Source organism: Nelumbo nucifera, chromosome 6, assembly GCF_055504915.1.
Source record: "Nelumbo nucifera cultivar China Antique chromosome 6, China Antique-T2T, whole genome shotgun sequence".
Taxonomy (NCBI): domain Eukaryota; kingdom Viridiplantae; phylum Streptophyta; class Magnoliopsida; order Proteales; family Nelumbonaceae; genus Nelumbo; species Nelumbo nucifera.
This window is the reverse complement of record NC_142654.1, coordinates 64,583,937-64,609,849: the sequence shown is the minus strand read 5'-3', so window position 1 is coordinate 64,609,849 and position 25,913 is coordinate 64,583,937. Positions and strand designations below refer to the sequence as shown.

Genomic DNA, 25,913 nt, shown 5'->3' with positions numbered 1-25,913 from the left:
GACTGACAACATGCACAGCATAAGCAATATCTGGCCGAGTGAGGGATAAGTATATCAGCTTCCCTACCAATTTTTGGTATCTCTCTTTATCATAGTAGTCCTCCCCTACTGATTCCTGCAGGCCATGGTTCTGTTCCGTTGGAGTATCTGCTGGCCTACACCCCATCATGCCTGTTTCCTCTAGGAGGTCAAGAACATACTTCCGTTGACATATGTAGATTCCCTCTCTTGACCTGGCAACTTCAATCCCAAGAAAATATCTCAAATGACCCAAGTCTTTGATCTCAAATTCAGAAGCTAGAAACTCCTTCAGTCTTTTTATCTCTTCCAAGTCATTCCCGGTAATTACCATATCATCCACATAAACAATGAGTGCAGTAAGTTTGCTATCCTGTCTCCTTATGAACAAGGTATGGTCTGCACCACTCTGAGTGTACCCCACTTTCTTCATGGCCCCACAGAGCCTCTCAAACCATGCACGGGGAGATTGCTTCAACCCATATAATGCTTTCCTCAATTTGCACACCTTTCTACTAAAGTCATAGCCTGGTGGAGGTTCCATAAATACCTCTTCATGAAGGTCACCATTTAAGAAGGCATTCTTCACATCCAGCTGATGAAGTTCCCATGAAAAATTTGCTACTAGTGACAATAGAACCCGAATTGTGTTGAGCTTTGCTACCGGGGCAAAGGTTTCTTTGTAGTCAATCCCTTCTTTCTGAGTAAACCCCTTTGCCACAAGTCTGGCCTTGTACCTTTCAATGGACCCGTCCTCCCTGTGCTTTACAGTAAACACCCACTTGCACCCAACAGTGGTCTTCCCCTCTGGCAGATCCACTAATTCCCAAGTTCTTGCTTTCATTAGGGCTTTCATCTCTTCATTCATAGCTTCTTTCCACCTTGGATCAGACACAGCCTCTGAGTACCTAGAAGGAACACGCACAGAGGAAAGAGCAGACACAAAGGAGTGATAGGCAGGAGATAAATGTGAGTAAGAAACAAAATCAACAATGGGGTGTCGGGTGGTGCAAGAGCGGATAGGCTTACGGAGAGCAATAGGAAGATCCAAATCAGAAGTATGAGAGTTGAAATTACCTTGGATTGTAGAGACAGATTGATCCGAGTCCAACTGGTTGCTGTCATGAGGTTGAGGACCCCTTTTCCTTCTGTTGTATGTAAGTATCTCTTTTTGTTGCCTACTGGAGCCTTCAAGAACATCTGCAGCATCAGGAGAGGTAACCGGCACAGTGGGAGCCTCACTGGGTTGACCCGGAATGTCACAACAAGGAGTAGGAGGAGAGGATGGAAGACCCGAGGTAGATAGGGGAACAAAAAAGGAGGGAGAATGAGAATCCTCTTCCATCCCACTAGTCTCCCCCTGAAGAGGATTCTGAGAAGACTGAAAATAGGGTTGAGACTCAAAGAACACCACATCTCTGGTGACATACTTTCTCTTTGAGACAGGGTCATAACACTTGTAACCCTTTTGTGTAGGAGAGTACCCCAAGAATATTCCCTTTGTAGCCTTAGGATCTAGCTTAGTCTTCTTTGGATCCTTCACATGTATGAAACATATACAGCCAAAGACCCGAGGAGGAAGGGGAAAGTCTGGAAGAGTGGGGCACAAAACAGAGAAAGGGGTTTTCATACCCAACACCTTAGATGGCATCCGGTTTATCAGATATGATGCAGAAAGTACAGCTTGAGACCAGTATTGCTTGGGGACTTTGTGTTGGAATAGTAAGGCTCGAGCTGTCTCCAATAGATGTCTATTCTTGCGCTCAGCAACTCCATTCTGCTGAGGAGTATAAGCACAGGATGACTGATGTAGTATGCCAGCATCTTCCAGGAATAAGTTCAAGGATTTTTCAAAGTATTCAGCAGCATTGTCTGACCTGAATTGCTTAATCTTCTTATTAAACTGTGTTTCAATCATCTTGCAAAATGCCATGGTTATCCGTGGTACTTCATCCCGTCCTTTTAACAGGTAGATCCATGTACAACGAGAGTAGTGGTCAATAAAACTGATAAAGTACCGGAAGCCATCAAAGGAAACAATGGGTGAAGGGCCCCAGACATCAGAATGAACCAAATCAAAAGGAGCACAAATTTCATTGCTGGAAATTGGATACACAGTTCTACATTGTTTTGACATTTGACATACTTCACAGGTTAGACTCTGACTTGGAATGCCCTTAAACAATTCGGGAAACAACATTTCTAATGAGGAGAAAGACACATGACCTAGCCTAGCATGCCAAAGATGCAGCTTAGCTATTGACTCCACACTTTCCGGATTACTAGCAGCAGATGCTTGTAAGGTTGAGCCGATGTCTGCATCAAGGTAGTAGAGGCCTCCATACTCATGACCGCACCCAATCGTTCTCCTTGTCAATCTGTCCTGGAAGACACAATGAGTAGGAAAAAAGGTTATACTACAGTTCAAATTTTTGGTAAGTTTTGAAACAGACAAGAGATTTGAGGTAAGACTGGGAACATGTAAAACTGATTTAAGAGAGAGGTCCTTGCTTAGGTCAACAATTCCCTTTCCAGAGATAGTGGAGAAAGACCCGTCAGCAACTCTCATCTTATCCTGACCAGACAACAAATGATATGAAGAGAATAGGGAAGACATATGTGTCATATGGTCAGTAACACTGGAATCAATAACCCAAGAAGTAGAGTCAATAGAGCCAGTGGCACTGAAGGCAGAGGCTGTACCTGATCTAGCAAGAGATGTAGAAGCAAAAGAATTATTTCTTAGACGGGCGAATGCCCTACTAAGGATCTCAACCTCACTAGCAGAGAAGCCCAATGTACCAGTTCCAGAGGAATCAACAACCTGTCCCATAGGAGAAGAAGACACTCTTGGTGTATTTTGTGAGTTGTCATCATTGTTGCTGGTGACAAAATTCCCACTTGCCGCAGGCCTGTTATCTCTAGAAGAAACATCTCTGGGTATTGAAGACATCTTGACTGCAGCCACTGTGTAGGTGACACTGATTGAGACTAGTCGAAGCAGTTCTGAAGGTTCTGAACCAGTTCTGGAGCAGATCTGATTAGCTGAAATGACCACAGCAGGTTTTGACAGCACTCGACACAGTTTCAGACTTGCCGAGACTGTCACAGTTCTGAAACAGTTCAGTTACAACAGCAAGCAAGGAGTTCTGGGCTGGTAACCAACCCGAAGCTAAGGGTTCTCAACTATTGTGCTATGCAGACTCCACTTGAACTTTGAGTACTGCAACTGTAAAGAGAGTGCCCTTCCTTGCGGCCAATACTAGGACTGCTGACATCAGTCCTCAACTAGGGTTCACAGTGCTGAACAATCTGGAGCTGGCAGCTCCCTAGGTAATCTCACAGCAGTGGTGAGTGGTTTCGGACTGATAACCACCCTGAACTTGGAGCTGTTTGCCACATTGCTATGATGGTAGAAGTGTTCACAGTGCTGGTAGAACACTAGATAGACTTCACTTGGGCTGAACCAAAAACTGCAACAGTTCGGGTGCAGTAGTGAGTGAACAGTTCGAGGCCGCAACAGTAGCAAGTGAACAGTGGGCTCTGTAGAAGAAGCTAAGTCTGTGCGAGTCTTGCTGGAGCACCGAAGCTGTAACTGTAGAAGTAGCTAAGCCCCTTTCGGCTAGTGCTAGGACTGCTGAAATCAGTCCTCAACTAGGTCTGTCCTACACAGACCTCTCTTAGTAGCCAAATAGCTACTATTTGCTGGAAATAACCTAGTAGGACATCTACTTCTGGGTCTTACTTCCCTTGAGTCCCACAACCAAGAGAAACCCTAGGTTCGAACTTGCTTTACTCTTACACCCCTAGGTCTTCTCTACAGCAACCCAGAAAAGGGAGAGAGAAGATGAAAAGACAACAAGAGAAGAGAGTGTGTGCCGGCTGAAACCAGGAAGAAGCTAATGCTCTGATACCATGAAAGCTAAATTACTATAGCCGAAGTAGCAGAAAAGAGAAGAAGAAGAAGAAGAGATGCAGGAATGTCGAACACTCTACTTAGTCGACAGTACTATTATTTATATTATGGTGTAGTACAATGATACAGGAAGTTACTAGAATGCCCCTGATTAGTGATGGGACACCCAGACAACTTAAAACATTAAACAGGATTAGGCCCATTAACAAAGGCCCAGTACAGGACAACTTAAACTTAAGTAATGGCTAATAAGAACTCTTATCAGCCGAATACTCATACATACAAAGACTTCAATCCAACAGCAACAAGCCACCTTACATCTGTATGTTGTGCTAACATTTGAGAAAACTAGCACCCAGTAACTTCTTGATTTTTCAGTTTATATTGTTCTGCTGCCACCACATACTCACATGTCCTGGGTTCTCATTCGTTTTCTCTTTCTGTACACATGGTTCTATATGTTTGGTTGCTTTATTTGAGCTTTTAGTTGGACGGTTGTTTTGATCACATGCTTCCTCTCTTTGATTCTCTGTTAGTGTGCAGTGAAGACTAGGTGATGTTTGATAACTGTTGGAATAGGCCAAACTGGAATAAAGAAAAGATCCCAAATTTAAAACTATCTTAATTCCAGGGTTATTATTGGTATAGGGTGAAATTTTAAAGGTAAAATAATCACACAATGTCCACTCTTCATCATTTCACAAAACAAGTGACAAATGGGGTGTTTTTAAATTTGGAACCTTTTTGCATTCCACTCGGTGCCCATTTCAATTACCAAACACTGCCACTGTCCATGTTCTGATCCTTATGTAGGTATACATGTTTTCCCAGCACAGATGGGAATTGCTGCTGCTGTTCACCTTTATGTATTCCCTGCAAAACCATATGCACTAATGGGAGACCGCTTTCCTGGGAGTGTTTCTGTTCTTGGAGACTATGCATCTGTGGACCCCCTAGATCCTGAAGAGGTTAGGGACAGTGAGCGCCCCACAAAACTACGATTGCCCCAGCCTGACATTGATGTCAAGAGTGGAATGACCATCAGAGAAAGCGTCCGAGATGTTGTCATTGGTGGTGGTGGATATGTAAGTTTTCTGTATTCCTTTATCTTGTGCGTTAAAATTTATCATCAAAACTGCAATTACTGTACACTTGTCAGGAAAAAACTACAAGTTACTAGAAAAACTGCAATTACTGAACACTTGAGGAATTAGCATTAAGGGTTGAAGTCTTGAATTATTGATGGCATATATTATAATGTTTTTTGATAGTTATGGCATATTTTATAAAGTTACTAGAAAAACATAGCTAAAAATGGAGAACGGGGGGGGGGGGGGGGGGGGGGGGGGGGCGGGATTTCTTGCCATACTAACTTTCTCAAGTTCCATACTTTCTGGCCATGATGTAGGACCTTTTTCTGGGGTTTTAACATGTAGATGTTGAAATTTTTAATGAATTAGGATTGGCAATTTTATATTCCATTGTTACCAATAAAAGAACTAGGTTTAGGTAGGATATAAGGTTTCTCAACTCTCTAGAATTTGAAGAGGGATACAAACTACGTTCTGTTAACGAACTGTGTTTGAGGATGGAATAGATATATTGTTGAGGGAGAATAAGAAATCTTTAAAAAGAAAGAGAACAAAGTACAGCTATTTTTGTGTACTAAAGTCTATGTCTAGCAAAGAGATATGGAGAGGAGAATTAGCTTGTAACCTTCTAGGAAATGGTTCTGAAGAGAGTTACTACACCTATGAAGCCTGCATATCTGCTAATGCTTAGCTAACCGGTATCAGACATGATTCATACCCAATATGACACCTGATACTGCATGAACACTTGTACAGTATGCTTTATAGTGTGAATGCTTCTAGAGTATGTCTTAACAAATCATACTAAAAATAAATAAACAAATCTGTAGTTGGCCCAGGTTTAATTAAATTTGGCAAGATATAAGTATTGAGAAATAAAACTCAGATTCAAAACTAGATAAAGCATTATGTAAGCATATTAAATTGGATATCTTTACCTATATATATGTCCTGGATCTTGGGAATTGGAGAGTTGTATCCCCATTTGCACATCCATTCCATGTTGGTGTCACTGTCTGGGCAACATTCCATGTTGGTATCAAACTCAACCTACAATTCCAAAAGGTGGTGCTCCTAAATTTTAAGACTACAAAGTAATAACAGAGATGCTGAACGTACAGCCCTATAAAGGCAAAAGCTTGGGTCTACATCACAGTCCCCACACAACATATGGGGACCCTAATTTGCAAAACTTTCTCAATGCAGAAACTGAAGATTGATCATCCAATTGGTCCTACCATGGAATTCTGTTGAGATGGAAATCCGCTCAAAACATGACATCAACTTTAGATTCATTAATTAACTCTTACAAAATTGAAGCTTACTGAAACTTGTGCATCAGGATTATATGCACAGCACACCTGGGCTGTCTGTGTTGTTCTGCAGTGTCTGGAGGAATGTGCATATCCTTTTTGGTTTCTGCACCTTCCCCTGCCTCAGTGATGCTTCACCGTAAGATAATACTGGCAACATATTTAGCATGCCATTTGGCCTCAAGGTGGTTTGGTTAGTTGATCCATTGTTTCATGTCCTGTATTTGTTGAAAGATAAATTCTAGCAAGCAACACTATGGTCATCAACCAACTTTAGCGCTGCTAAATGACATGTTGACCTACTTCAGTTTTCTGATGGTGCCTGCTAGTGGTGCTGAAATTTTCATTCTTAAAATAATCAGCTAAACATGTCTAGATTTGTGATTTTACAGATCGTGAATGATGTGAGGTTCACCGTGAACCAAGCTGTGGAGCCTGTGGAGAGGGGGATCACACGGTTTAATGAGAAACTACACAAGATCTCCCAAAACATAAAGAGGCATGATAAAGAGAGGAGGAGAATTAAAGATGACAGTTACATTGCATCATCATCAACACGAAGAGTGATCCATGGAATAGATGACCCCCTCTTGAATGGGAGCTTCAGTGATAGTGGGGTATCAAGGTCAAAGAGACGCCGTAGAAAATCAGGGTATACCAGTGCAGAGAGTGGGGGAGAAAGTTGCAGTGACCAAAGCTATGGCGAGTATCAAATCCGGGGCCACAGATGGGTTACAAAAGATTAGTTAGAGGAACTGGTAACAATAAACCATGAATCATGCATGCTGGATCAGTCATGACCTGGGAATTAGACGTTTGTCATATTTCAGGTACTGAGTGCACGAAATCTGAATGGATGAACCTGTTCTGCTTCACAATGGGGTTGAATTAAACATGTATATTTTTCTCTTTTTCTTTGGAGGGAACATGTAAATATCTTTATGATCCCGACCCCTTTTCTTTTTGGGTAGAAGCTGCAGTTAGATTGTCATGAAGGCTCTGAATTAGAGTCGTGCACTTGTGTATTATACTATTACCATGCCCATAAATTTTAAGCATGACTAGGTGTCACGGGGGTAATCGTTGGGGCCCCGTGCGGCACTCGAAATGGGCGAGTAAGCCTACGAAACAAAGCAAACACACACACAAAGGCAACAAGAAGGCACACGAATTAGCAAAATGCTACTTGTATTGCATTAATCAGTGGTAAGCACAAGCACACAGTACAGTGTCGAGGGGATCTCGTGCTTAACCTTTACACGCTTATGAGCTCACTCGACTACCTACCTCCCCTCAAAGAGTACGTTAAGCTTTTGGGGGAGTGACAATAGGAAACATCAAAATGATGGAAAAGCATACTAAGTAATTACAATAACGCCATTGGCGGTCCCCCTTACAAAATACAAGTAAAGCCCACCCATGATACACATGTTGACACCATGAAGGCACGCGGTTGGCACTCGGATGGTTCACTGTAGGTGCTTGATGGCGCGGCGAAGGAGTCACTTGTGACATTCTCCCCCACTCAATTCGATCTACGTCCTCGGAGATCGGCTTCGGCTGGTCCCTTAGAGTCACTGTTGCGGAAGGAGGGTTCTTCTGCTGCTCCCCGAACCGGCTGTCGTCCAAGGCCGAGGTGTATATTTTGGTGGCATGGTCGGGTTGGCTCATTCTGTAGGGGTTTCCTATGGCTAAGTCCTTTCCTGGCAGCCTCAAGGTATGTTAGTGGCTGGTTCTGTTTGGCTAAGGGGTAGATTTGGGCCAGGTAAGGATCAAAATGGTGTTTTGGATTATTAAGGTGTGGATTCCCATGCATTTTTCCCCAAGGGTATCTCATCGGGTTACTACGGGAACTAGCCTTTGGGATGACGTGAATGTGGTCCCTGAATGGCTTGGGTGGCACTCGCTCTCCCCGGTGGTTGTGGTAGTAGATGTGGGCAAGGTTTGACACGGCCTTGGGTCTTCTTCTGTTGGGCCCACCAGTTGCGGGCACTTGTGGTTTCTGCTGCAAAGTCGACTTCTGCTGATGTGGTTGGCGCTGAAGTTGATGCTGCTGCTGGTGTTGACTTGGGCGCTGGCATCGGTGTTGGCGCTGAAAATGGAACTGTCTTGGGGGTGACTTCTTCCTGTGACGACTTCCCAACCAGTTCCAGTGTCGATGAGAGGTACTTGACAGGGGTTCTTCCTTGCTGACGCAGAGCTGTCTTCATGGCTGATAGTTTCTTGGTACAACTGCAAGGCTGAAAGCTGCTTCCCAAGTATCTGCACGGCTGATGAGACAGGAACCATGCAAGGGGAGTGTTCGTCCAGAATAAGCAAACTGTTGATGTGTGGCATAAGTGCTGCTTCCGCCTGCTTGAGGAACTCCACTCCAAGAACCACCTGAAAATCATCCAAGGGAACCACAGATAGATTGATGGGTCATTTCCATGGTCCAACTCGGAGTTCTACTCCACGGGCCGTGTCCTCTACTGCTTTGGCCCCGGAGTTGACAGCCTTGACCCACCCAGTTTGTTTGGTGGTGGTCAAGCCGAGTCGCTTTGCCTCCGCAAGCGAAATGAAGTTATGGGTGGCCCCAGTGTCCACCAAGGCTTGGGTCGGCCTCCCGCCGAGGGTGATGTCTACATAACTCAGCCCTTTGTGGGCTTTGGTGGGCCGCTTTGATGTGGCCTCTTTCTTGACCATGGCATTGATGAGTTGGAGGGCGCCTACTCTGGGCGCCGCTGTGGGTTTCTCCTCATCACTCTCTTCACTATCGCTGAGTTTGGCGATGAGGGTAGTTATTTTCTTTCGGGTTGGACAGTCACTCGTCCAATGCTTCCCGTTGCAAAGGTAACACGGTGCAGGAGGAGGTCTTCTAGTGGATTGGTGGCCCTGGTAGCTTGGGCCTCCTTGTGGCTTCTTCCCTTGTTGGTAAGTGTAGGGCTTGTTCACGGGCACTGGCTTCTCCTTTGTAGGGGTTGATTGTGGATCTCCCCCACTCAAACTCATGGTACCTGGGCTGGATGGTCTTTGCACATCTTCTTTAGGTGTTCTCAGATCAACAAGCTGTTCAGCTATGGCCATGGCGGTGGCGAGGTCCTCAACCCCGCGTCGCTGGAGTTCGAGCTCAGCCCATGGCCTGAGACCATCCATAAAATTGAACAGAAGATCCTTGTCTGACATGTCCGTGATCTCCAGCGCCAAGGCCGAAAACTCCTTGACATAGTCATGTAGTGATTCTTGATGTCTGAGATTCTTCATTCTTCGGCGCGCCAAGTACTCCACGTTTTCTGGGTAGAACTGCCGCTTGATCTCACGCTTGAATCCAACCCAAGTGTCGATGGTACGGGTTCCACGTTCAATGTCTTGGCAACACCTACGCCACCATAACATTGCTATATCAGTCAAATACATAGCAGCTGTACGTACCTGAGTTTGGTTGTCAATGATGCCAGTGGCAGAGAAATATTGCTCCAGTTGCCATAAGAAGTTGTCAAGCTCCCTAGCATCCCGGGCACCCGAGTAAGGCGTTGGCTCTCGGATCTTGATGTTCATGGAAGCTAGGGTGGAGGGAGTGCTTGGTGTGTTGGCCACTGCCCTCTTTAAGAGAGTCATCTCATCTCTCATCTCATCCAATTGCGCTTGGAATTTGTCTAGCAAGCCCTGTAGGCTGCTTTGGGAAGGCCCAGCTCCCGAATTCTGTATGGTGGTGTGCATGTCTCTGAAGGCGCCATTGAAACGTCATTCTAGTTCCACCACTGCATTCTCAACCGTCTCTAGGTTGAGGTGGAGTTCATCAACCCGATCTCGGGTTTCTCCCACTGTCACCTCGCAACGTAGGAGGCGCATGTCCACGGTAGCTAGTTGGTCGACTGATTTGTCGTGCTTGCTAGCTTTGGTTGTACGCCCCTTTGGGGCTTGTGTCTTGGTAGGTTCGTCAAGTGGAGCTTCGTCGGTGTCGTGGGCTTGAGTCCGCCCATGTGGTGTGTCATCGGAAACGCCCCGATTGCTCTTCATTGGGTTGATGTAGGGACGAAGACGGTCCAGAGTATTTGTAGGAGCACCTGCTCTGATACCAACTGTCACGGGGGTAATCGTTGGGGCCCCGTGCGGCACTCGAAATGGGCGAGTAAGCCTACGAAACAAAGCAAACACACACACAAAGGCAACAAGAAGGCACACGAATTAGCAAAAGGCTACTTGTATTGCATTAATCAGTGGTAAGCACAAGCACACAGTACAGTGTCGAGGGGATCTCGTGCTTAACCTTTACACGCTTATGAGCTCACTCGACTACCTACCTCCCCTCAAAGAGTACGTTAAGCTTTTGGGGGAGTGACAATAGGAAACATCAAAATGATGGAAAAGCATACTAAGTAATTACAATAACGCCATTGGCGGTCCCCCTTACAAAATACAAGTAAAGCCCACCCATGACACACATGTTGACACCATGAAGGCACGCGGTTGGCACTCGGATGGTTCACTGTAGGTGCTTGATGGCGCGGCGAAGGAGTCACTTGTGACATAGGGGCACAAATGGGGTTCCTTGATTTGACGAATTTCAACTTTATTGGTCTCAGGTTCAGGCTCCAATAGTCCAATCTATTTAATTTTTAAGAATTTCTCAATCCAATCTGATCCAAGTTGCACGCCCATGCATGACTGGTTGGAGCCCTTTCAGATGCATTTCTCATCACAGACTGCTTTGTTCTTTTCTGCCTCTATCTTTCAATATTATCAGCTACATCCCCAAGAGGTTGATTTGGTACTAAAATCCAGTAACTTGCTTTAAATACAGCCTCCTACTCAAACTAGATGGAGGCAGCGTATGATTTTCCACTCCTGTGCCCCCCTTCAAAGCTTAAACAATATTGACATACTTACTTTAGAGGACTCTATCACAGTGGAAAATACACCTCTATCACATTTGTCGATGCCTACAAATGCAAGGCCTAATTCCATGTTCCCACTGGCCCCCTTTTTTCTGTTTAAAATTTCTTTTGCCTGTTCAAACTTCAAACTGAATGAAAAGGCCAAATAACTTTGGATGTGGCCTCCTCAGCATGATTTGCCAGCTCGTTGGCTCAGGAGAGACATCTTCCGTTGTTTCAATGGACTCAACACATGTTACAGGTTGGTGCCATGTAACGTATGGGTGACCCTTGATTGATATCTGTTCGGTTGATTTTCTTAATAACCACTAAGGACGCTGACTCCGTTCTTGGTATATGAAGATGTTCAGCAATAAGCACTCTGTGCATCTGTGTAGCATTATGACAAGTTTTGTCCAAGGCAAGGTTCTAAATATTGATACGGACGTATCGGACAGTATCAGTTTTTTACTTTTTTTTTTTATTTTTTTCAAAACTGGTTCAGGGGAGGCGGTTTAAGGTTCCTCCACCCCTGAACCAGTCAGAACCCCGATACACCCTCTGTAGAGATGTATCGGGGTGCTCCCGATATGATATGTATTGGCTGATACATGTCAATTTTGAACTTTGGTCCTGCGTGGAGCTCAGATATCCTGCCTGCCCACATTCTGTTCGTCACGACTTTTCGTAAGAAAAGTATTATCATCATCATTTGGATGGTTTTAGAACCTTTGATCAGCTGGTAACCATTCGACGAAATGTCTCACAGCACACGCGTCAATTCCCAAGCTGAAGTTGTCATTCGAACCTCCATTGAAAGGGTCCTCTACAAAATGGAAGAAACCCTTCACCATAATAAACTTCTTTCCAGGGAAATCATGCTCCAAAGTATTGATACCGCCGTGTATATATATATTTCAAAATTTGGCTTTTGGGTAGGTTTTTATATGTATTGTTTACGATACGATATTGAAATTTTGATTTAAGGGCAACCTGACTCCACTATCCAACACATTGTATATATATTGGCATCTCCGTGCAAAGCTGGGGGGGAAAGAAATCGCACGTAAGGAGTCCGGATCTTCAGTTCACCCAATCACACGTAAACACGTGTTCTGATGATTGGTTACCTAGTATAGCGAATCACAAATGACACGTAGGAAGGGCACTTGATATGTGTCAAAGTCATTTTTAGTAAGGTTTAAGTTTGGGTGTGCTTAAGCACTTATTTGAAAAGCCCAAATATGGGGTTATTTTTAAGTGCTTATTTCCTTTCTTTCGGGCCAATCTTGGCCCATCATATCATTTTTAAAATACATATATTACCACTGCTTAAAATAAACGTTTTTTTATTCACCAAATGCTCACAAGTGCTCATTAGAATAATGACTTGTTTTTGAGCACTCAAGTAATCAATCACTCTCAAACTTTGCCCTAAATTATATTATGAACTTTTGGAGGTAACGGTGGTTCACTATTCAATACAATTGCTTAATAGTGTTCCCGGCGGTACCAGAGTACGGATTCAGTCCACAAAACTGATCTCATAAACATGCACAAGGAACATCTCCGTGTTTATGTTTTATTCATGGGGAGATATTTTCAATACACAGCTGCAAGTGATTGAACACGGTCGTTGATTCATATCTTGCGCTGGGTGAAATGGTCAGGGTACTTATTTGTCCAGGAAAAATGGATGCTCAATGGAACGCTCAAGCTCGTTGGATCATACATTTTGTCTATTTCCTAGTTTGGCATGCCATATAATACATCAAGTTCAGAATGCCATAACTCCAAAACTAAAAATCTAACAAACGGTGATTGCCATGGCTAATTGACTAGCCAAGCCGAATTCCCTGAGCTTAAAACCAGTCAACCCTGAGAGTCACATTTCATGGGATACAAAGAGAAGCAACTGAAACAGGACATCTGAACCACATGCCAACCTTTTGACCTTGAACATTTCATCCAGTTTGTCTTAAGAGGTTCTCTGTCCAATTGTTATCAACCATTTCTTTAAAGAAATGGGGAAAAAATAAAAAAAAACTATTGAGATAACCATGAAGCCTAGCTTGTTCTGTTGAGAATGCGGACATATAAAAACCAAAATGACAAAAAACAGTAAACCCCCCAGACATCCAGGCAATAACAAATATGCTAGTAACCAAGCACTTAAGCACAGAAGGGCGGACATCTGGGAGAACCAGCTCAGTCTATGGCCTATGCATATTAATGGTACATGAACAAAACAAAAATCATCGGCACAAAATTAGACAGTCTAGAAATTGAGAAATGGAAATCTAACATTAACTAAGAAGAAACCATTTACTTACACCACCTTTTTTTTTCTTAAGAGTTTACAAGAAAAATCATTGCAAGAACATCCCAAGCCCTTTGTGAGAGAAATCCCACTAAAATTAATTGGCAAGAAATCCTTTCACGGGATAGATTACCTACGTACAGGTGGCACAACACCCCTACCAGGTGCAGCACCACGACCAGCAGCTTGAGCCTGCATGGATGACAAGGGGGAAGGCAAATAATCCATGTCAAAATGCCATCTTCGTTGTAAAAAGACTAATAATAGGTGACCTACGTTCTCAAAAGATATTCACATTTTTTGGTGCTTTATTATCCACTTTCATGGTGAAGGCTTTCGCCTTCCTGTTTCCCAATGGAGCCAATAAATATTATCCAAACATGCTAATGAAAAATCCAATTGCACTTGCACTCCCCCGCCCGCCCCAATAAAACAGAAAGAGAATCTTTTTTTGTCCTCTCAAAACATCTTGTGATTGTGACTACCAGTACCATTTTTTTTTTTTTATTATAGCTGGATAGTCTTTGGGACTTGTGCACTGCGAATCCCAAAGACTACCTAAATGCAGGAAGTAAAAATGAGAACTTACTCTAGCCCGCATTGCAACAGCACGACCACGGCCAACTCCAAGGGATGAGCCTTTACCCTTCAAGAAGAAATATATAAAATTAAGCAGATCTATACAAAAATCTTGGAAAATAAGAGTAGGCATAAGCATGACATTCTTACCTTGATTTTAGCATCCAGACGCTTGAACATTGGAGCATTCTTTAGCATATCTGGTATGACCATAAACCTGAAGGAAACCGTGGTTGCCATTAGGAAACAGATGCAATTAATTACTAATAAATAAATATTCCCAACTAGTAGATCTTAAGGCTGCATTAAGTAAGAGTGTAGAACTGAAGCGCATTTCCATTCTACTGGAAATGAATGCATATTTGTTTTTTCAACTGTTATTGCACTTAAAATGAGAGCACAGTTTTTTCAAAAAAGGAAGCAAACTTTGAACTCAAAGTTGGTCATTGTAGAATAGATTGGTTCCAGCATTGAGATTCGTATTTGCACCCATCACAACCAAACAAGACATTATAAATTTATGAGTGCAAAACTGAACAGGGTTTGCATCCTTCTTATTGAATAAATTTGCATTCATACTAACCAAATACAGCCCAACAAATAAAATTGCAAACATTAGTAGTGGCAGTTGAATAACAAGAACAATAACATTTAGCTACCTGACTTTGCTACCTCGGACGAAAACATGCTCGAGCTGTGAGACCTTCCCATCCTATGGATGAGATAATAGCATTAGCTACAAATGTAAAGCCATAACATAGATTAAACAAAGAATAACTGAATATCAAGGCTGACATAAAGAATTATACTCAAATAACAAAAAGAAAAGTATGACCAAGTATTTCTTCTTGCCCTTTTTTCTTTTGTTTTTTTATCATTTCCTCTCCTTTTTGGAAGGGGGCCAAGGGGCTGTAGGTTAAAATAAGAGGTGTTTGTATAGGTAGCTCTCACAAATCATAGTGTACCAGTTAATACTAGGGGAAACCTCATTTACCCTCACCACATAAATTTTTACTTTTTTGTACAGTTGGGAACAGTGAAGGTGGGGTATTGATGCCAATTCAAGGGGGGATGTGGTGGGTTAGGTGGGGGTATTGGAAGTTTTGAAATGTTGTGAGTGTTAGGTGGTGTTATAATTTATGGGGTGGGTTTCAGTCAAGTTTTCCCTTAATACTATCACTTATCAGTTGAAGATTAATGTGTTGGAATAAAAAAATTAATAGTAAGTAGTGACCAAACTAGTCATGTGCTTCTTTTTTGTGTCTTAATTCTTAAACGGTTGTGGATTCCCATCATACTCAACGGATCCAACAACTCCATCCTTGTGATTCCCTCAGAGAGAGGGGAATAAACAAAGCATTCACAAAGTTCATAAAATAATATTAATTTGAAACTATGGTAAAAAAAAAAAATTGCAGCAGATACAACTTAATAATGTAATATGCCCATCAAAGTACTAGTACAAAATTGAATAGCAGAGAGGGGGGGGATATTAAAATTAGCAGTTAGCTCCATATGATTAAACTTTGTCAGGACTCCAAATAATGTATCCCCGGGTCCTATGTTCACCAAGATTTTTCATTGAATACCAAATTGCTTATTCTAATCTAATTTTGAAGTTCTAATAATGCGTCCTTGGGGCCAATGGCATAAAAGGCAGGGTCAGAATGGTATCCTCCCCAGTCCCCATGACCAAGTAAAATATGTTTCATCAACATTTATCACCAAATACCGATTTTTTGTCATGATCTTTTTTTTTTATCAATATTTTTTTTTTGTCATGATCTAATTCTTCATTCCCAGTTTATGTACTCCCTTGTAGACCAGCAAAGTAAGTCCTGAAATCCACACCAATACAAAAAATAAATACATGTACTGTACCAATTGCTATCTGACATTAGAGTTCGAGGTACTTGGGAGTTCAGTGTCTTCGGCTGTAGTTTGAATCTCCATTTTAGTCAGCTCTCCTCAGGGTGCAACGAATTTTTCTTTAGTCAAAAACCGCATAACAATGCCTTAGGGTTTTGGATAGGGTTGTTAAGGTGATTTAGGGTTTATCAGGCTTCAAGTATATAGAAATTCTCAAAGATATAAAGCAAATGGGCGATTCATTAAGAAGGAATTAGGACAAGGCCAATGACGAATACCAATAATCGATGTTCTTAATTTCTTATTTCTCATAAGGTCCTAAGTCCTAAGGTCTAAGGTTTACACATTCGAATCAGAAAACCTGAGACCATATAACTATACCAATTTATAAAGAGAAGATAACCAGAAAACAAGCAACAGCATCGAAACTTTTAGAAACCGAAGAAAGAACAAGCAGGAAGAAGAGAATACTTTCGCAGTAAAGGTGATATTTTCTAGTTGGCAGTTCCAGTTGTCTTCGCATTCAATCATGGTGCCTCTGTAAAGCTCCCCGCTCTTTAGTTCCACGGTCACTACATGCCCTGCTGCTTCGTGCAGAAGCTTTACTGGTATCCCCAAGCTCCTGCTCATAGCTGCTTCTCCCTGCCCGAGTGGTTTTTCCTCTGTTTTCTGTCCGACTGTCGCCTGAAAAACCCTAATAGCGCCCGTTCCCAATACCAATTAAAATGTTTTAAATCCCAAACGAGAGATCGATCCGGCTATTGAGTTCTGAGTTCTCCGACCCGATCAAGGTTTTAATACTGATCCTGGCCTCCTGGGTCCTGGATCAACCCGATTGTCATTACTCAGTATTTACTTGTTTATATTTTCTGGCCATTTTTGCCATGTATCCCGTGTTTGGAGCGACACCTACCATCGAATGGACACCAGTTATGGGGTTAAAGTCATCTCATCTAGAATTTCCAAACTGACAAGATTAACAGTTCAGGAAAACACCCGACTAGTAAAACCCAGCCGAGCAAGATAATGCGCCGTGTTAAGGGCCTAAGGCTGCAATCAAGTCGGATTCGGAAGAGATCCGAAAATCCAAAATATTGGATTTGGATTTAATCGGGCTCTACTTCATTGTGAATAAGATAAAGAAAATATATATATATATATATAGCAGGCGTTCGGTTTTATCACCGTTATTCGGAAAATGGTGCCACGTCAGATCTAGTTCGGCACTGGCCTTTTTTTTTTCGAAAAGTTGTTTGGTTTACGTGTTTTTTGAATAAATGCCGAAGTTGTCGAGATAGGATCTTGTCCTATTAATCAAGTGAAAGCTTGGGTTGGCTGGGCTCTCAAATTCCGTCAATTAATGGTCATTATTGAAGGCGATTTGTAGTTGGTGATTTATGTTCTCAGATTTGAGGTGTCTCGAATTAAGATCGTAGTACACTAAGATTGTGAAATCAAGAAAAAAATTAGAGGCCTAAGGAATTGTTTCTCTCGAGCAGGCATTCTAACGCTCAAGTCAGTGATATGAAAGACAGGTGGTCGGACCGAGTAGATGAGAATAATGTTGATCCAAGCAAAGGAGGCAAAGTAATAGTCTAGGGAGTCAAAAGTCCCTTACCTTGAGTGGAGGTTATTTATTTATAGTCGAAGATCCATGTCCAATTCGGATGAGACTTCCAGGGTTGTTAGGATGAGGTTATCCGTCGAAGTCTTCGGGACAAGTCCTCTTCCCCGGCGGAGTTATCTTCCTTATCCGTACGGGGCTCCGCTTCTTAGCCACGCTTATCCGTTCTGCATGGTGCCGACGTGGCTAGGGAGATAAGACAACCACGGAGGCTACCATGCGGCACCTGGCCTCCGTGGCCAGCTTAACCATAACCCAAACACCAATCCCCCAGTTCTGAAGTCGATGAGTGTAGTGCTCAACCGTGGTGTGACGTGGAAAAGCTCTGCAGTTCTCAGTTGAGGAACTTGAACTTTGGCTGAGCATGCTCTCCGAGCTGAGTGGCCCGAGGTAAAGCCGGTTTGTTGGGTGAACTGGCCAGTTCGACACATGTCATTTCTGAGATGGGTTGGCGGGTGCATCATTTCATTCCCTCGAGCTATCAAAGGGCGGCGTTGAATCGACATCACTGATCTGTCTTGGTCTGGGCCATTGGGTGTCCTATAAAAGGGAAATGGAGAGCCATTTCACTTTGTCATTTGCGAAGAGTCTTCTCTTTGGAGTTCGGCGAAAAGTAGTCCTCAGCTAGTGCTTCGATCTTCTATAGTGTAATCTTCATTATCCGATAAAGATGTATTTTTCCTTATCCTTTGATTCTTCTTGCTTGTCTTCCTCTTTTGGTTTAAGTAGTGAGTCCGAGCAGAGGTTTCTTGTCGAGGCTACTGCACTCATGGTCCGTGAGGCCGATGGCCAAGGGGTCGAGGTCGACAAATTCGGGGGTGAGAATGCGGAGCTAGAGGAGGTCGTGATCTGGGGAGACGAGGCCGACGAGGCCGAGGTAGAGTTAGTGTCCGAGGAGGGGCCCAATGTCCCTTTGTGGCTTGGCAGCTGCTTCGAGTCTACTCCTTGTTGTTTGACTCCTGGAAATCTGGCCCGAATCAAGGTTCTATATTGCATTCCCAAGGAGTACAAGTTGAGATGTCCAAGTGTTGGTGAGCAAGACACCTCGGCTCAGCCTGGCGAACTTCGCGTCTACAAGCATAGTTTAATGGTTGGGCTAAGATTCCCATTGAGCGAGGGTATAATTGTAGTATTAAGGTGGTACCGTGTCCAGCCAATCCAATTGATGCCCAATTCCTTTAGGTACTTAGTCGGCCACCTCTACTACTGTTCGGTCCACAACCTTGAGGTTACCTTGCCGATTTTTGTCTACTTTCTACAACTGAAGAAGCACTAGCAGGGCTATTACTATTTCTCGGCTCGACAGCATAACAAGGTGCTCGTCGGGGCTCCGTCTTCGATGAAGTGCTAGAAGGAGAGATTCTTCTTCGTGTGTTGCCCTGGAGGATGGTCGTTTCCCATTGATCTTCTTAAGCCGAGAACCAAAGTGAAGGCACCAATTGAGGTTGATCTTTTCGAGGAGGAGTTGGCGTCTATAAGGCAAATAGAGAGGATAGACGTGCTCGAGTACACGTCATTCTCGATGTTGATTCGTGCTGAGCTGATGAGTGACATGACCGAGCACTACCAGTCCAGTTCGTAGGTTATACTAGGTCTTCTCCTTCGCTTTCCAAGATTTTTTCCTTGTACTGATTCCATGCTGGCTTGTGCAGGTACTGACATGGCTAGTTTTGAGGAGATGGCCTAGTGCATAAGGGCTACGACGGAGAGGACACAACCAGCCAGGACTCTGGGTGCACATCCATGGCCTCGACAGGCAAAGAGGCCGGGGCTTCCAGAGGAGGTAGTGGTCATCAATTTGGAAGAGGCCGCACCTCAGTCTGATCACCAATCGCCGCTGAGGGAGTGCGAGCCATAGTGTACTGTGGCAGGGAACTCGGTGAGCGTATACATACCATGATGGAGTGTCCAGATGGAGGATAGCCTCGAGACGAAGGGGGTCCCCGAGCAGCTCATCCAGGGTCTGATGCTCCTCGTCACCAGACAGGATATCAACAGTCTAACCAGCAGCTCTCTAGAGAGTGTGACCCTACGCCAGATAGCGGCAGTAAGTTCTTTCCCCTTCTCTTTGGTTGTTCACTACTTCTTCGCACGCTGCAACACCTTTGTGAGGCGCGAGAGGTAGAATTCGAGCAAGTGAAGGCAGAAAAATGCTGAGCCGAAGGCAGAGCTGTCTGAGCTAAAGCACAGCGTAGAAGAAAGGGATGACAATATTCGCAAGCTGAAGAGTCGCGTCCATGAACTGAAGGAGGTGTGGAACACGCTAAGGAAAGAGCTCAGGATGCCAAGGTGAAGGTAGCTCGGGTAGAGGAAGAGGGGATCTCTAAGTACAAGGCCTTAGAAGCCTATCAGAATGCCCCGGATGACTTTGCCACCGAGTCTTAGTAGTAGGGGTTTGCTTTTTGCCAGTAGAGGACCATGTGCTGCTTTTCGAAGGTGGCTGAGGCTGTTCAAGGGTTTGGCCCTTTTGACCCCCTACGCCTGGTAGAGAGGACGTTGTTTCTGAGTTCCAAGAGCGAACCGAGGAGCCCCCTGTCGTTGATTGAAGTTTTCGTCTTTGTTTTTGTTATGATGTACACGGCTCGGTATGCCGAGCCTTTTGACTTGTAATTATTTTTGCCAATTAATGAAAGATCAAGTTTTTTTGTCTTGAGCATTGTGTTCATTCTTTCCTTTCTGTTATACTTAGTAAACGGATCGATCATAGGCCTCGCTCTTGCCTTGGCTAAAGTGTTGGGTAGCCAAGATCATGTAGTTCATGTCTTCGGCTTTGCGTTGGTCGAGGGGATTCCGAGCTCTTGACGTCTTGGGGATGCTTGGTGGTGCTTGGTCTTGGGGAGCCTTGTGCTCTCTTTGGGCTATTTGTGTTCCTCGGCTAGCTTTTCTCTAACGGTTTGTCAGTTGGGTGTGCGGAGTTCAGTGGCTGCCCTCTCGCCCTTGGGGCCAGGAGTGTTGTTTCCATTTTGGGCTTTAACCGTTCGAGGTCGGCCAAGTCTGTTAGCCGTTTTAGGTTGGCTTTGCGCTGTCCGGGTATGAAGGTGTGTGTGGTGATGTGTGCGTGCTGTGCGCGGGCACCTCAGCCGTTAGAGTTCGGTTGGGTGGTTTGTGCAGTGCACGCTAGTGTGCTATGCTTTGGTACCTTAGCCATTAGAGTTCGGATGGGTGGTGTGTACTACCCAGTTGGATGAAAACAGAGCACTTAATTAACTGAGCTATTGATAGTGCATCCTTAGGTTGACTGTGCTCCAGCTCCTCAGAATGGGCTTTCCGTCGAGGTCTTCTAGTTTGTAGGTGCTTAGGCCGGGGACCCTGATTACTCTGTACAACCCCTCCTAGTTTGGTTCGACTTTCCTTATCCTAGTGCCTATACTATGACTTTGTAGAGGACGAGGTCACCTGTCTTGAATTCCCTTCTTTGGACTTTAGAGTTGTAGTACTTGGCCATCCGGTGTTGCTGCGCTGCGATTCTGAGGTGTGCTCAGTTGTGGGTTTCTTCAACTAGGTCGAGTTCTGCACGAAGATCTTCACTGTTCTGCTTGTTGTTATAGAGCTCGGTCCGAGTAGGTTAGCCAATCTCTATGGGGATCATTGCTTCAAACCCGTATACTAGGCTGAACAGTGTCTCTCCGATAGTTGTTTGTGGTGTGGTCCTGTACGCCCAAAGGATGCTAGGCAGCTCTTCGACCTACCTTCCCTTGGCCTTGTTAAGTCTGGTTTTCAGGCCATGGAGTAGGGTTCGGTTGGTTACTTCAGTTTGTTCGTTACTTCAATGATGAGGACCCAAGGAATACCAAAACAACAAATGATGCTCTACCATAAGAAATTTCGGGCATTCTACGCGGTGATGTGTGCCAAGTGCTCGACCTCCACCCACTTGGTGAAATAGTCTACCGCGACTAGGAAGAACTTCTTCTGCCTAGCTGCGGTAGGGAAGGCTCCGAGGATGTCCATTCCCCATTGGGCGTAGGGCCACAGACTAGTGATGGGCGTTAGGGGAGTGTTGGCCGATGGTGGAGATTTGAATGTCTCTGACAGTGACCACACTTCTTAACGAGTTGAGCTGCATCCTGCTTCATGGTGGGCTAGAAGTATCCTTGTCAAAGTGCCTTGTGAGCCAAGGTTCAGGCGTCAGGATGGTCTCCACAGATACCCTCGTGTATCTCCCTAAGGACGTAGTCGGCCTCTATTGGGGGGAGACACCTTAGGTAGGGGGGAGTGTGTGACCGACGGTAGAGTTGTCCCTAGATGAGGCAGTACCAGGCTAACCTATGTATGAGCCTCTTCACTTCGGTTCAATCAGCTAGCAGAGTACCGTCCTATAGGTACTGAGTTATGGGGTTTATCCACGATGGCTCTTTCTAAACAAGGAGGACGAGTGGGGTTGCCTCTGAAATGCTAAGTTGTGCAAGGGTGTCCATCCAGACTGTCGGGTCGAGGTCTGTGCGTGAAGAGCTAGCGAGCTTTGAGAGTGCACCAACTTGTATGTTCACGGCTTGGGGGATTTGTTGTATAGTGATGAGCCCTTGCACCTTTTGCAGGTAGCTCACCATGGTCGGCACTCTTGCTTTAAATTGGTCAAGGAATTAGTTGACTACCAGTTGGAAGTTGTTGAAAGCCTCAACTCGCCTAATCACCGAGGTCTAGGGCGAGCCAAAGTCTAAGAGATTCATACTCAACTTCGTTGTTAGATGCTTTGAATTTGAACATGAGGGCGTGCTCTAGTACGGTGTTATCCGGACCGAGGAGGATGAGCCTGGCTCCACTGCCATGATGGCTGGATGAGTCGTCCACATGGAGGGTCTAAGATGGTGGGACATCGGCTGGTAGGAAGTTGGCTAATGCTTAGGCTTTGATGGCGGGTCGATGCAAATAGTCAATGTTGAATTCACTCAGCTCCACACTCCATTTGACTAGGCGGCTAAATGCCTCCAACCTCTACAGGACTTGCTTGAAAGGCGCTTTCTTACCGAGGTGACTAGGGCCAGGGTGACATTCCAAATTTGAGTACCGAGTCTATGCGCTTGTGAGTATCTTGCTGGTGTAGTAGATCGGCCTCTGTGTCTGACCTTCCTCCTTTACCAAGACTGAGCTGACCACCTCGTCTCTAGCCAAGAGGTAAAGTAGGAGTAAATCCCCTAGGCTTGACTTTGTGAGTAGGGGTGGTGAACTCAGGTACCTTTTAAGCTCTTGGAAGGACCGTTCACATTCCTTGGCCCACCGGAAATCTTTCAACTTCTTCAATGCCTTGAAGAAGAGTAAGCATCGGTCCGCAGAATTCGACATGAACCTACTAAGCACGGCTATCCATTCGGTCAGGCGCTGCACTTCTTTGTAAGTCTGAGGTGACTGCATGTCGAGAATGGCCTTGATCTTTTTGGATTGGCCGCAATCCCCCTCTACGTAACCTTGAACCCCAAGAATTTTCCAAAGTCGAAGCCGAAGGCACACTTCGTCGGGTATATCTTCATTCAATAATTCCTAAGGGTGCTGAAGACTTCATTTAGGTCAGCTAGGTGCTGCTCGACCTTCTTGCTCTTCACCATCATGTCATCCACGTAAGCTTCCACGTGTCGGCCGAGCTGGTCCTTGAATACTTGGTTCACCAGCCACTGATATGTAGTGCCAGTGTTCTTCAGACCAAAGGACATTACCTTGTAGCAGTATAGTCCTTGGTCGATTATAAAGGCAGTTTTCTCATGGTCATTCGGATGCATATGAATTTGGTTATAGCCTGAGAATGCATCCATGAAGCTTAGGAGTTCATGCCCCACCGTTGCATCGACGAGTTGGTTGATCCTCGGCAGGGGAGACTATCTTTGGGACAGGCCCTATTCAGATTAGTGAAGTCCATGCAGATCCTTCACTTTCCATTGGCCTTCTTGACCTTTACCACATTCGCCAGCCAATCTGGGTAGGTCACTTCTTGGATGAAGCCATCATCGAGCAATTTCTGGACTTCCTCATTGATCACCTGCCACCATTCTGAGACAAAGCTCCTTTTTTTCTACCTGATGGGTCGGTAGCGTGGGTCAACATTTAGGCGGTGGGTGATAACCTTGGGGTCAATCCTTGGAATGTCCACCGCCGACCAGGCGAACACGCCGACATTGTCCCTCAATAGCTGCACTATGTCATCCTGAAGACGGCCGTCCAAGAGGGATCCAAACTAGACCGTCTTCTCGGAGTCTTCATCGGAGAACAACACTTGGTTGAGGTCTTCGATGGGCTAGCAACATTGTGTTTGCAACTCTTCTCTCAAGTCCATGTTCTCCGCGCTGAGTGTCTTAGTGGCATGGAGCCTTCCTCGGTAAGCTATTAGGCAGCATTGTCGTACGGTCCTTTGTTTCCGTGGGCTATGCCTACTCCGTATGGGATCGAAAACTTGATCGCTAGGTGATAGGTGGAAATTGAAGCCCATAGAGCATTCAAGGACGGCCGGCCGTGGATGGCATTGTAAGGAGAGAGGACTCGGACGACGATGAAGTCAACCATCGCTGTGGTGGTGATGTCGTCGTCCCTAATCAGCAAAGGTAGGGTGATCTTCCCCTAGGGCATGAAAGAGTCCTCGGAAAAGCTGACCAAAGGAGTTTTGATGGGAGTGAGATGGTCCCTGCTGATGCCGAGCTGTTCGAACGCTTCTTCGAAGAGGATGTCAACAGAGCTTCCTATGTCCACCAAGATGAGCTTAACTTTGAAGTTAGCCACTTCAGTGGTTATCACGAGGGCATCATCATGCGGGGTCTGGACCCCCCTGAGGTCGTCTTCGGTGAATGTGATCGGATCATCTTGCCTCCATTTTTTCTGCTCCTTGTCTTCGACCTAGTGTAGTCAACTAGTCATGCATATGCCTTGCGGGCCGAGCTACTCTCTCCCCAAGAGGTCATTCCATTGGAGATTACCACAATGATTCCTACTGGGGGAGGTCGGGCTGGAGGTCCATCGGGCCGACATGCTTCCTCCTTCTGCTTATGCTCCTTAATGTCCACGAACCCACTGAGGTACCCGTGCTTGACGAGGTCTTCAAGGTGGTAGTGTAGATCGCGATAGCTCTCCATTTTGTGGTCATGGTCTCGATGGAAGTCATAGTATTTGTCTCAACTTCTTTTGTTATTTTTGACCATTTTCTTGGGCCATCTAACAAAATTGCAATTGCAAATCTGCATTAGTATCTTGGACCAAGGTGCATTTAGAGGAGTGAAGTTTCTATAAGTTGGAGGCAGGGTCCTAGGTCTTCAGTCAGATTGTCGGTCCTGTCTCTTGCTCTCTTCCTCCGACTTGTGCTCTTCATGGTCTCTCCTCTTCCAAATCCTACTGCTCTTCCTCGCTCTTCTGCAGTGCCTGGGCTTCCTTAACATTCATGTACTTTTGTGCATGTTTCATAAGTGTCGTTAGGTTGGGAGGAGGGTTCTTCTACAAGGAGAAACTGAACACTGAAGATCGCAGGCTGCTCATGATGGCTATCACTACTATGGACTGGTTCAAAGCTTAGACTTGTAGGGCCTTGGCGTTGAATCTCACCAAGTACTCTCTTAGGGCTTCCCCCTTCCTTTGTCGCACCTGCATGAGACTAGTCGAAGTCTTTCGATGTCTTTGGCTGGTCATGAACTACGCCAAGAACTGGGTCTCCAACTGTTCCCAATAATATATGGACCGTAAAGGAAGGGAAGCATACCATGTCCTGGCGACTCAATGGAGGGTGGCAACGAAGGCCTTGCACATCAACCCCTCGGATAGGGGTGGCAACGAGCCGAGCTTGAGCCTACTAGAGCTCGGCTCGTGAGGCTCGCGAGCCAGATTGAATATGTATATATATAATAAAAAATCATAGAAAATAATATATATAATAAAAATATTATAATTCATAATTTTTCAAATATCAAATAAAAAATATTTTATATAATTTTTTATTTTTATAAAACATTTTTTCTCAAAATCGAGGTCAAGCTTATGAATTTTTTACTCGAGCCAAGCTCAAGCTTAAGGTTTTGTCTCGAACTGAGCTCGAGCCTTGTACTATTCGACTCAGCTCAGCTCGAATCCACCCCTACCCTCGGATGACCCGTGCAACATCATCACAATCTTGAACCCTTCAACGTGGTCATTGAGGTCCGAGGCTCCATCATACTTCTTGAACTGTAGAGTTGCCAACCAGTCAGTGGATGTTTGTCTACAATTTCTTGGACGAAGACCGGTTCTTTCGCAAGCTGGTTGTGGTGTTCTACGGGCTGGGCTGTCTGAGGAGCCGCGCTTCTGTTTGCTTGGCTACATTCTAGTTTGACCAAGTGTTCCTTTAATTCCCTGATTTCAGCATCCTTGTCGGCTAGGGC

The 25,913-nt window shown here is 44.8% G+C and overlaps 2 protein-coding genes across 7 annotated transcripts in view; one reads left to right on the top strand and one right to left on the bottom strand.

Annotated features, from left to right (window-relative positions):
* LOC104587115 (protein LAZ1) overlaps nucleotides 1–7,394 on the top strand; it is a 38,963-nt gene extending 31,569 nt beyond the window's left edge. For all 6 annotated transcript variants that reach the window (XM_010244578.3, XM_010244581.3, XM_010244582.3 and 3 more), the window contains 2 exons: nucleotides 4,771–5,019; nucleotides 6,731–7,394. In XM_010244578.3, the coding sequence (XP_010242880.1) occupies nucleotides 4,771–5,019; nucleotides 6,731–7,084 (603 nt within the window). In that variant the 3' untranslated portion in view covers nucleotides 7,085–7,394. The remainder of the gene's footprint in view (nucleotides 1–4,770; nucleotides 5,020–6,730) is intronic.
* Nucleotides 7,395–13,479: 6,085 nt separating this feature from the next.
* On the bottom strand, nucleotides 13,480–16,717 carry LOC104587114 (small nuclear ribonucleoprotein SmD3b-like). Its single transcript, XM_010244577.3, has 5 exons — nucleotides 16,434–16,717; nucleotides 14,753–14,805; nucleotides 14,244–14,310; nucleotides 14,104–14,160; nucleotides 13,480–13,706 (listed from the first exon to the last, which is right to left on the bottom strand). The coding sequence occupies exons 1-5, from the start codon at nucleotides 16,590–16,592 to the stop codon at nucleotides 13,644–13,646; spliced, it is 399 nt and encodes a 132-aa protein (XP_010242879.1). The 5' UTR covers nucleotides 16,593–16,717; the 3' UTR covers nucleotides 13,480–13,643.
* Between the last annotated feature and the right edge of the window lie 9,196 nt (nucleotides 16,718–25,913).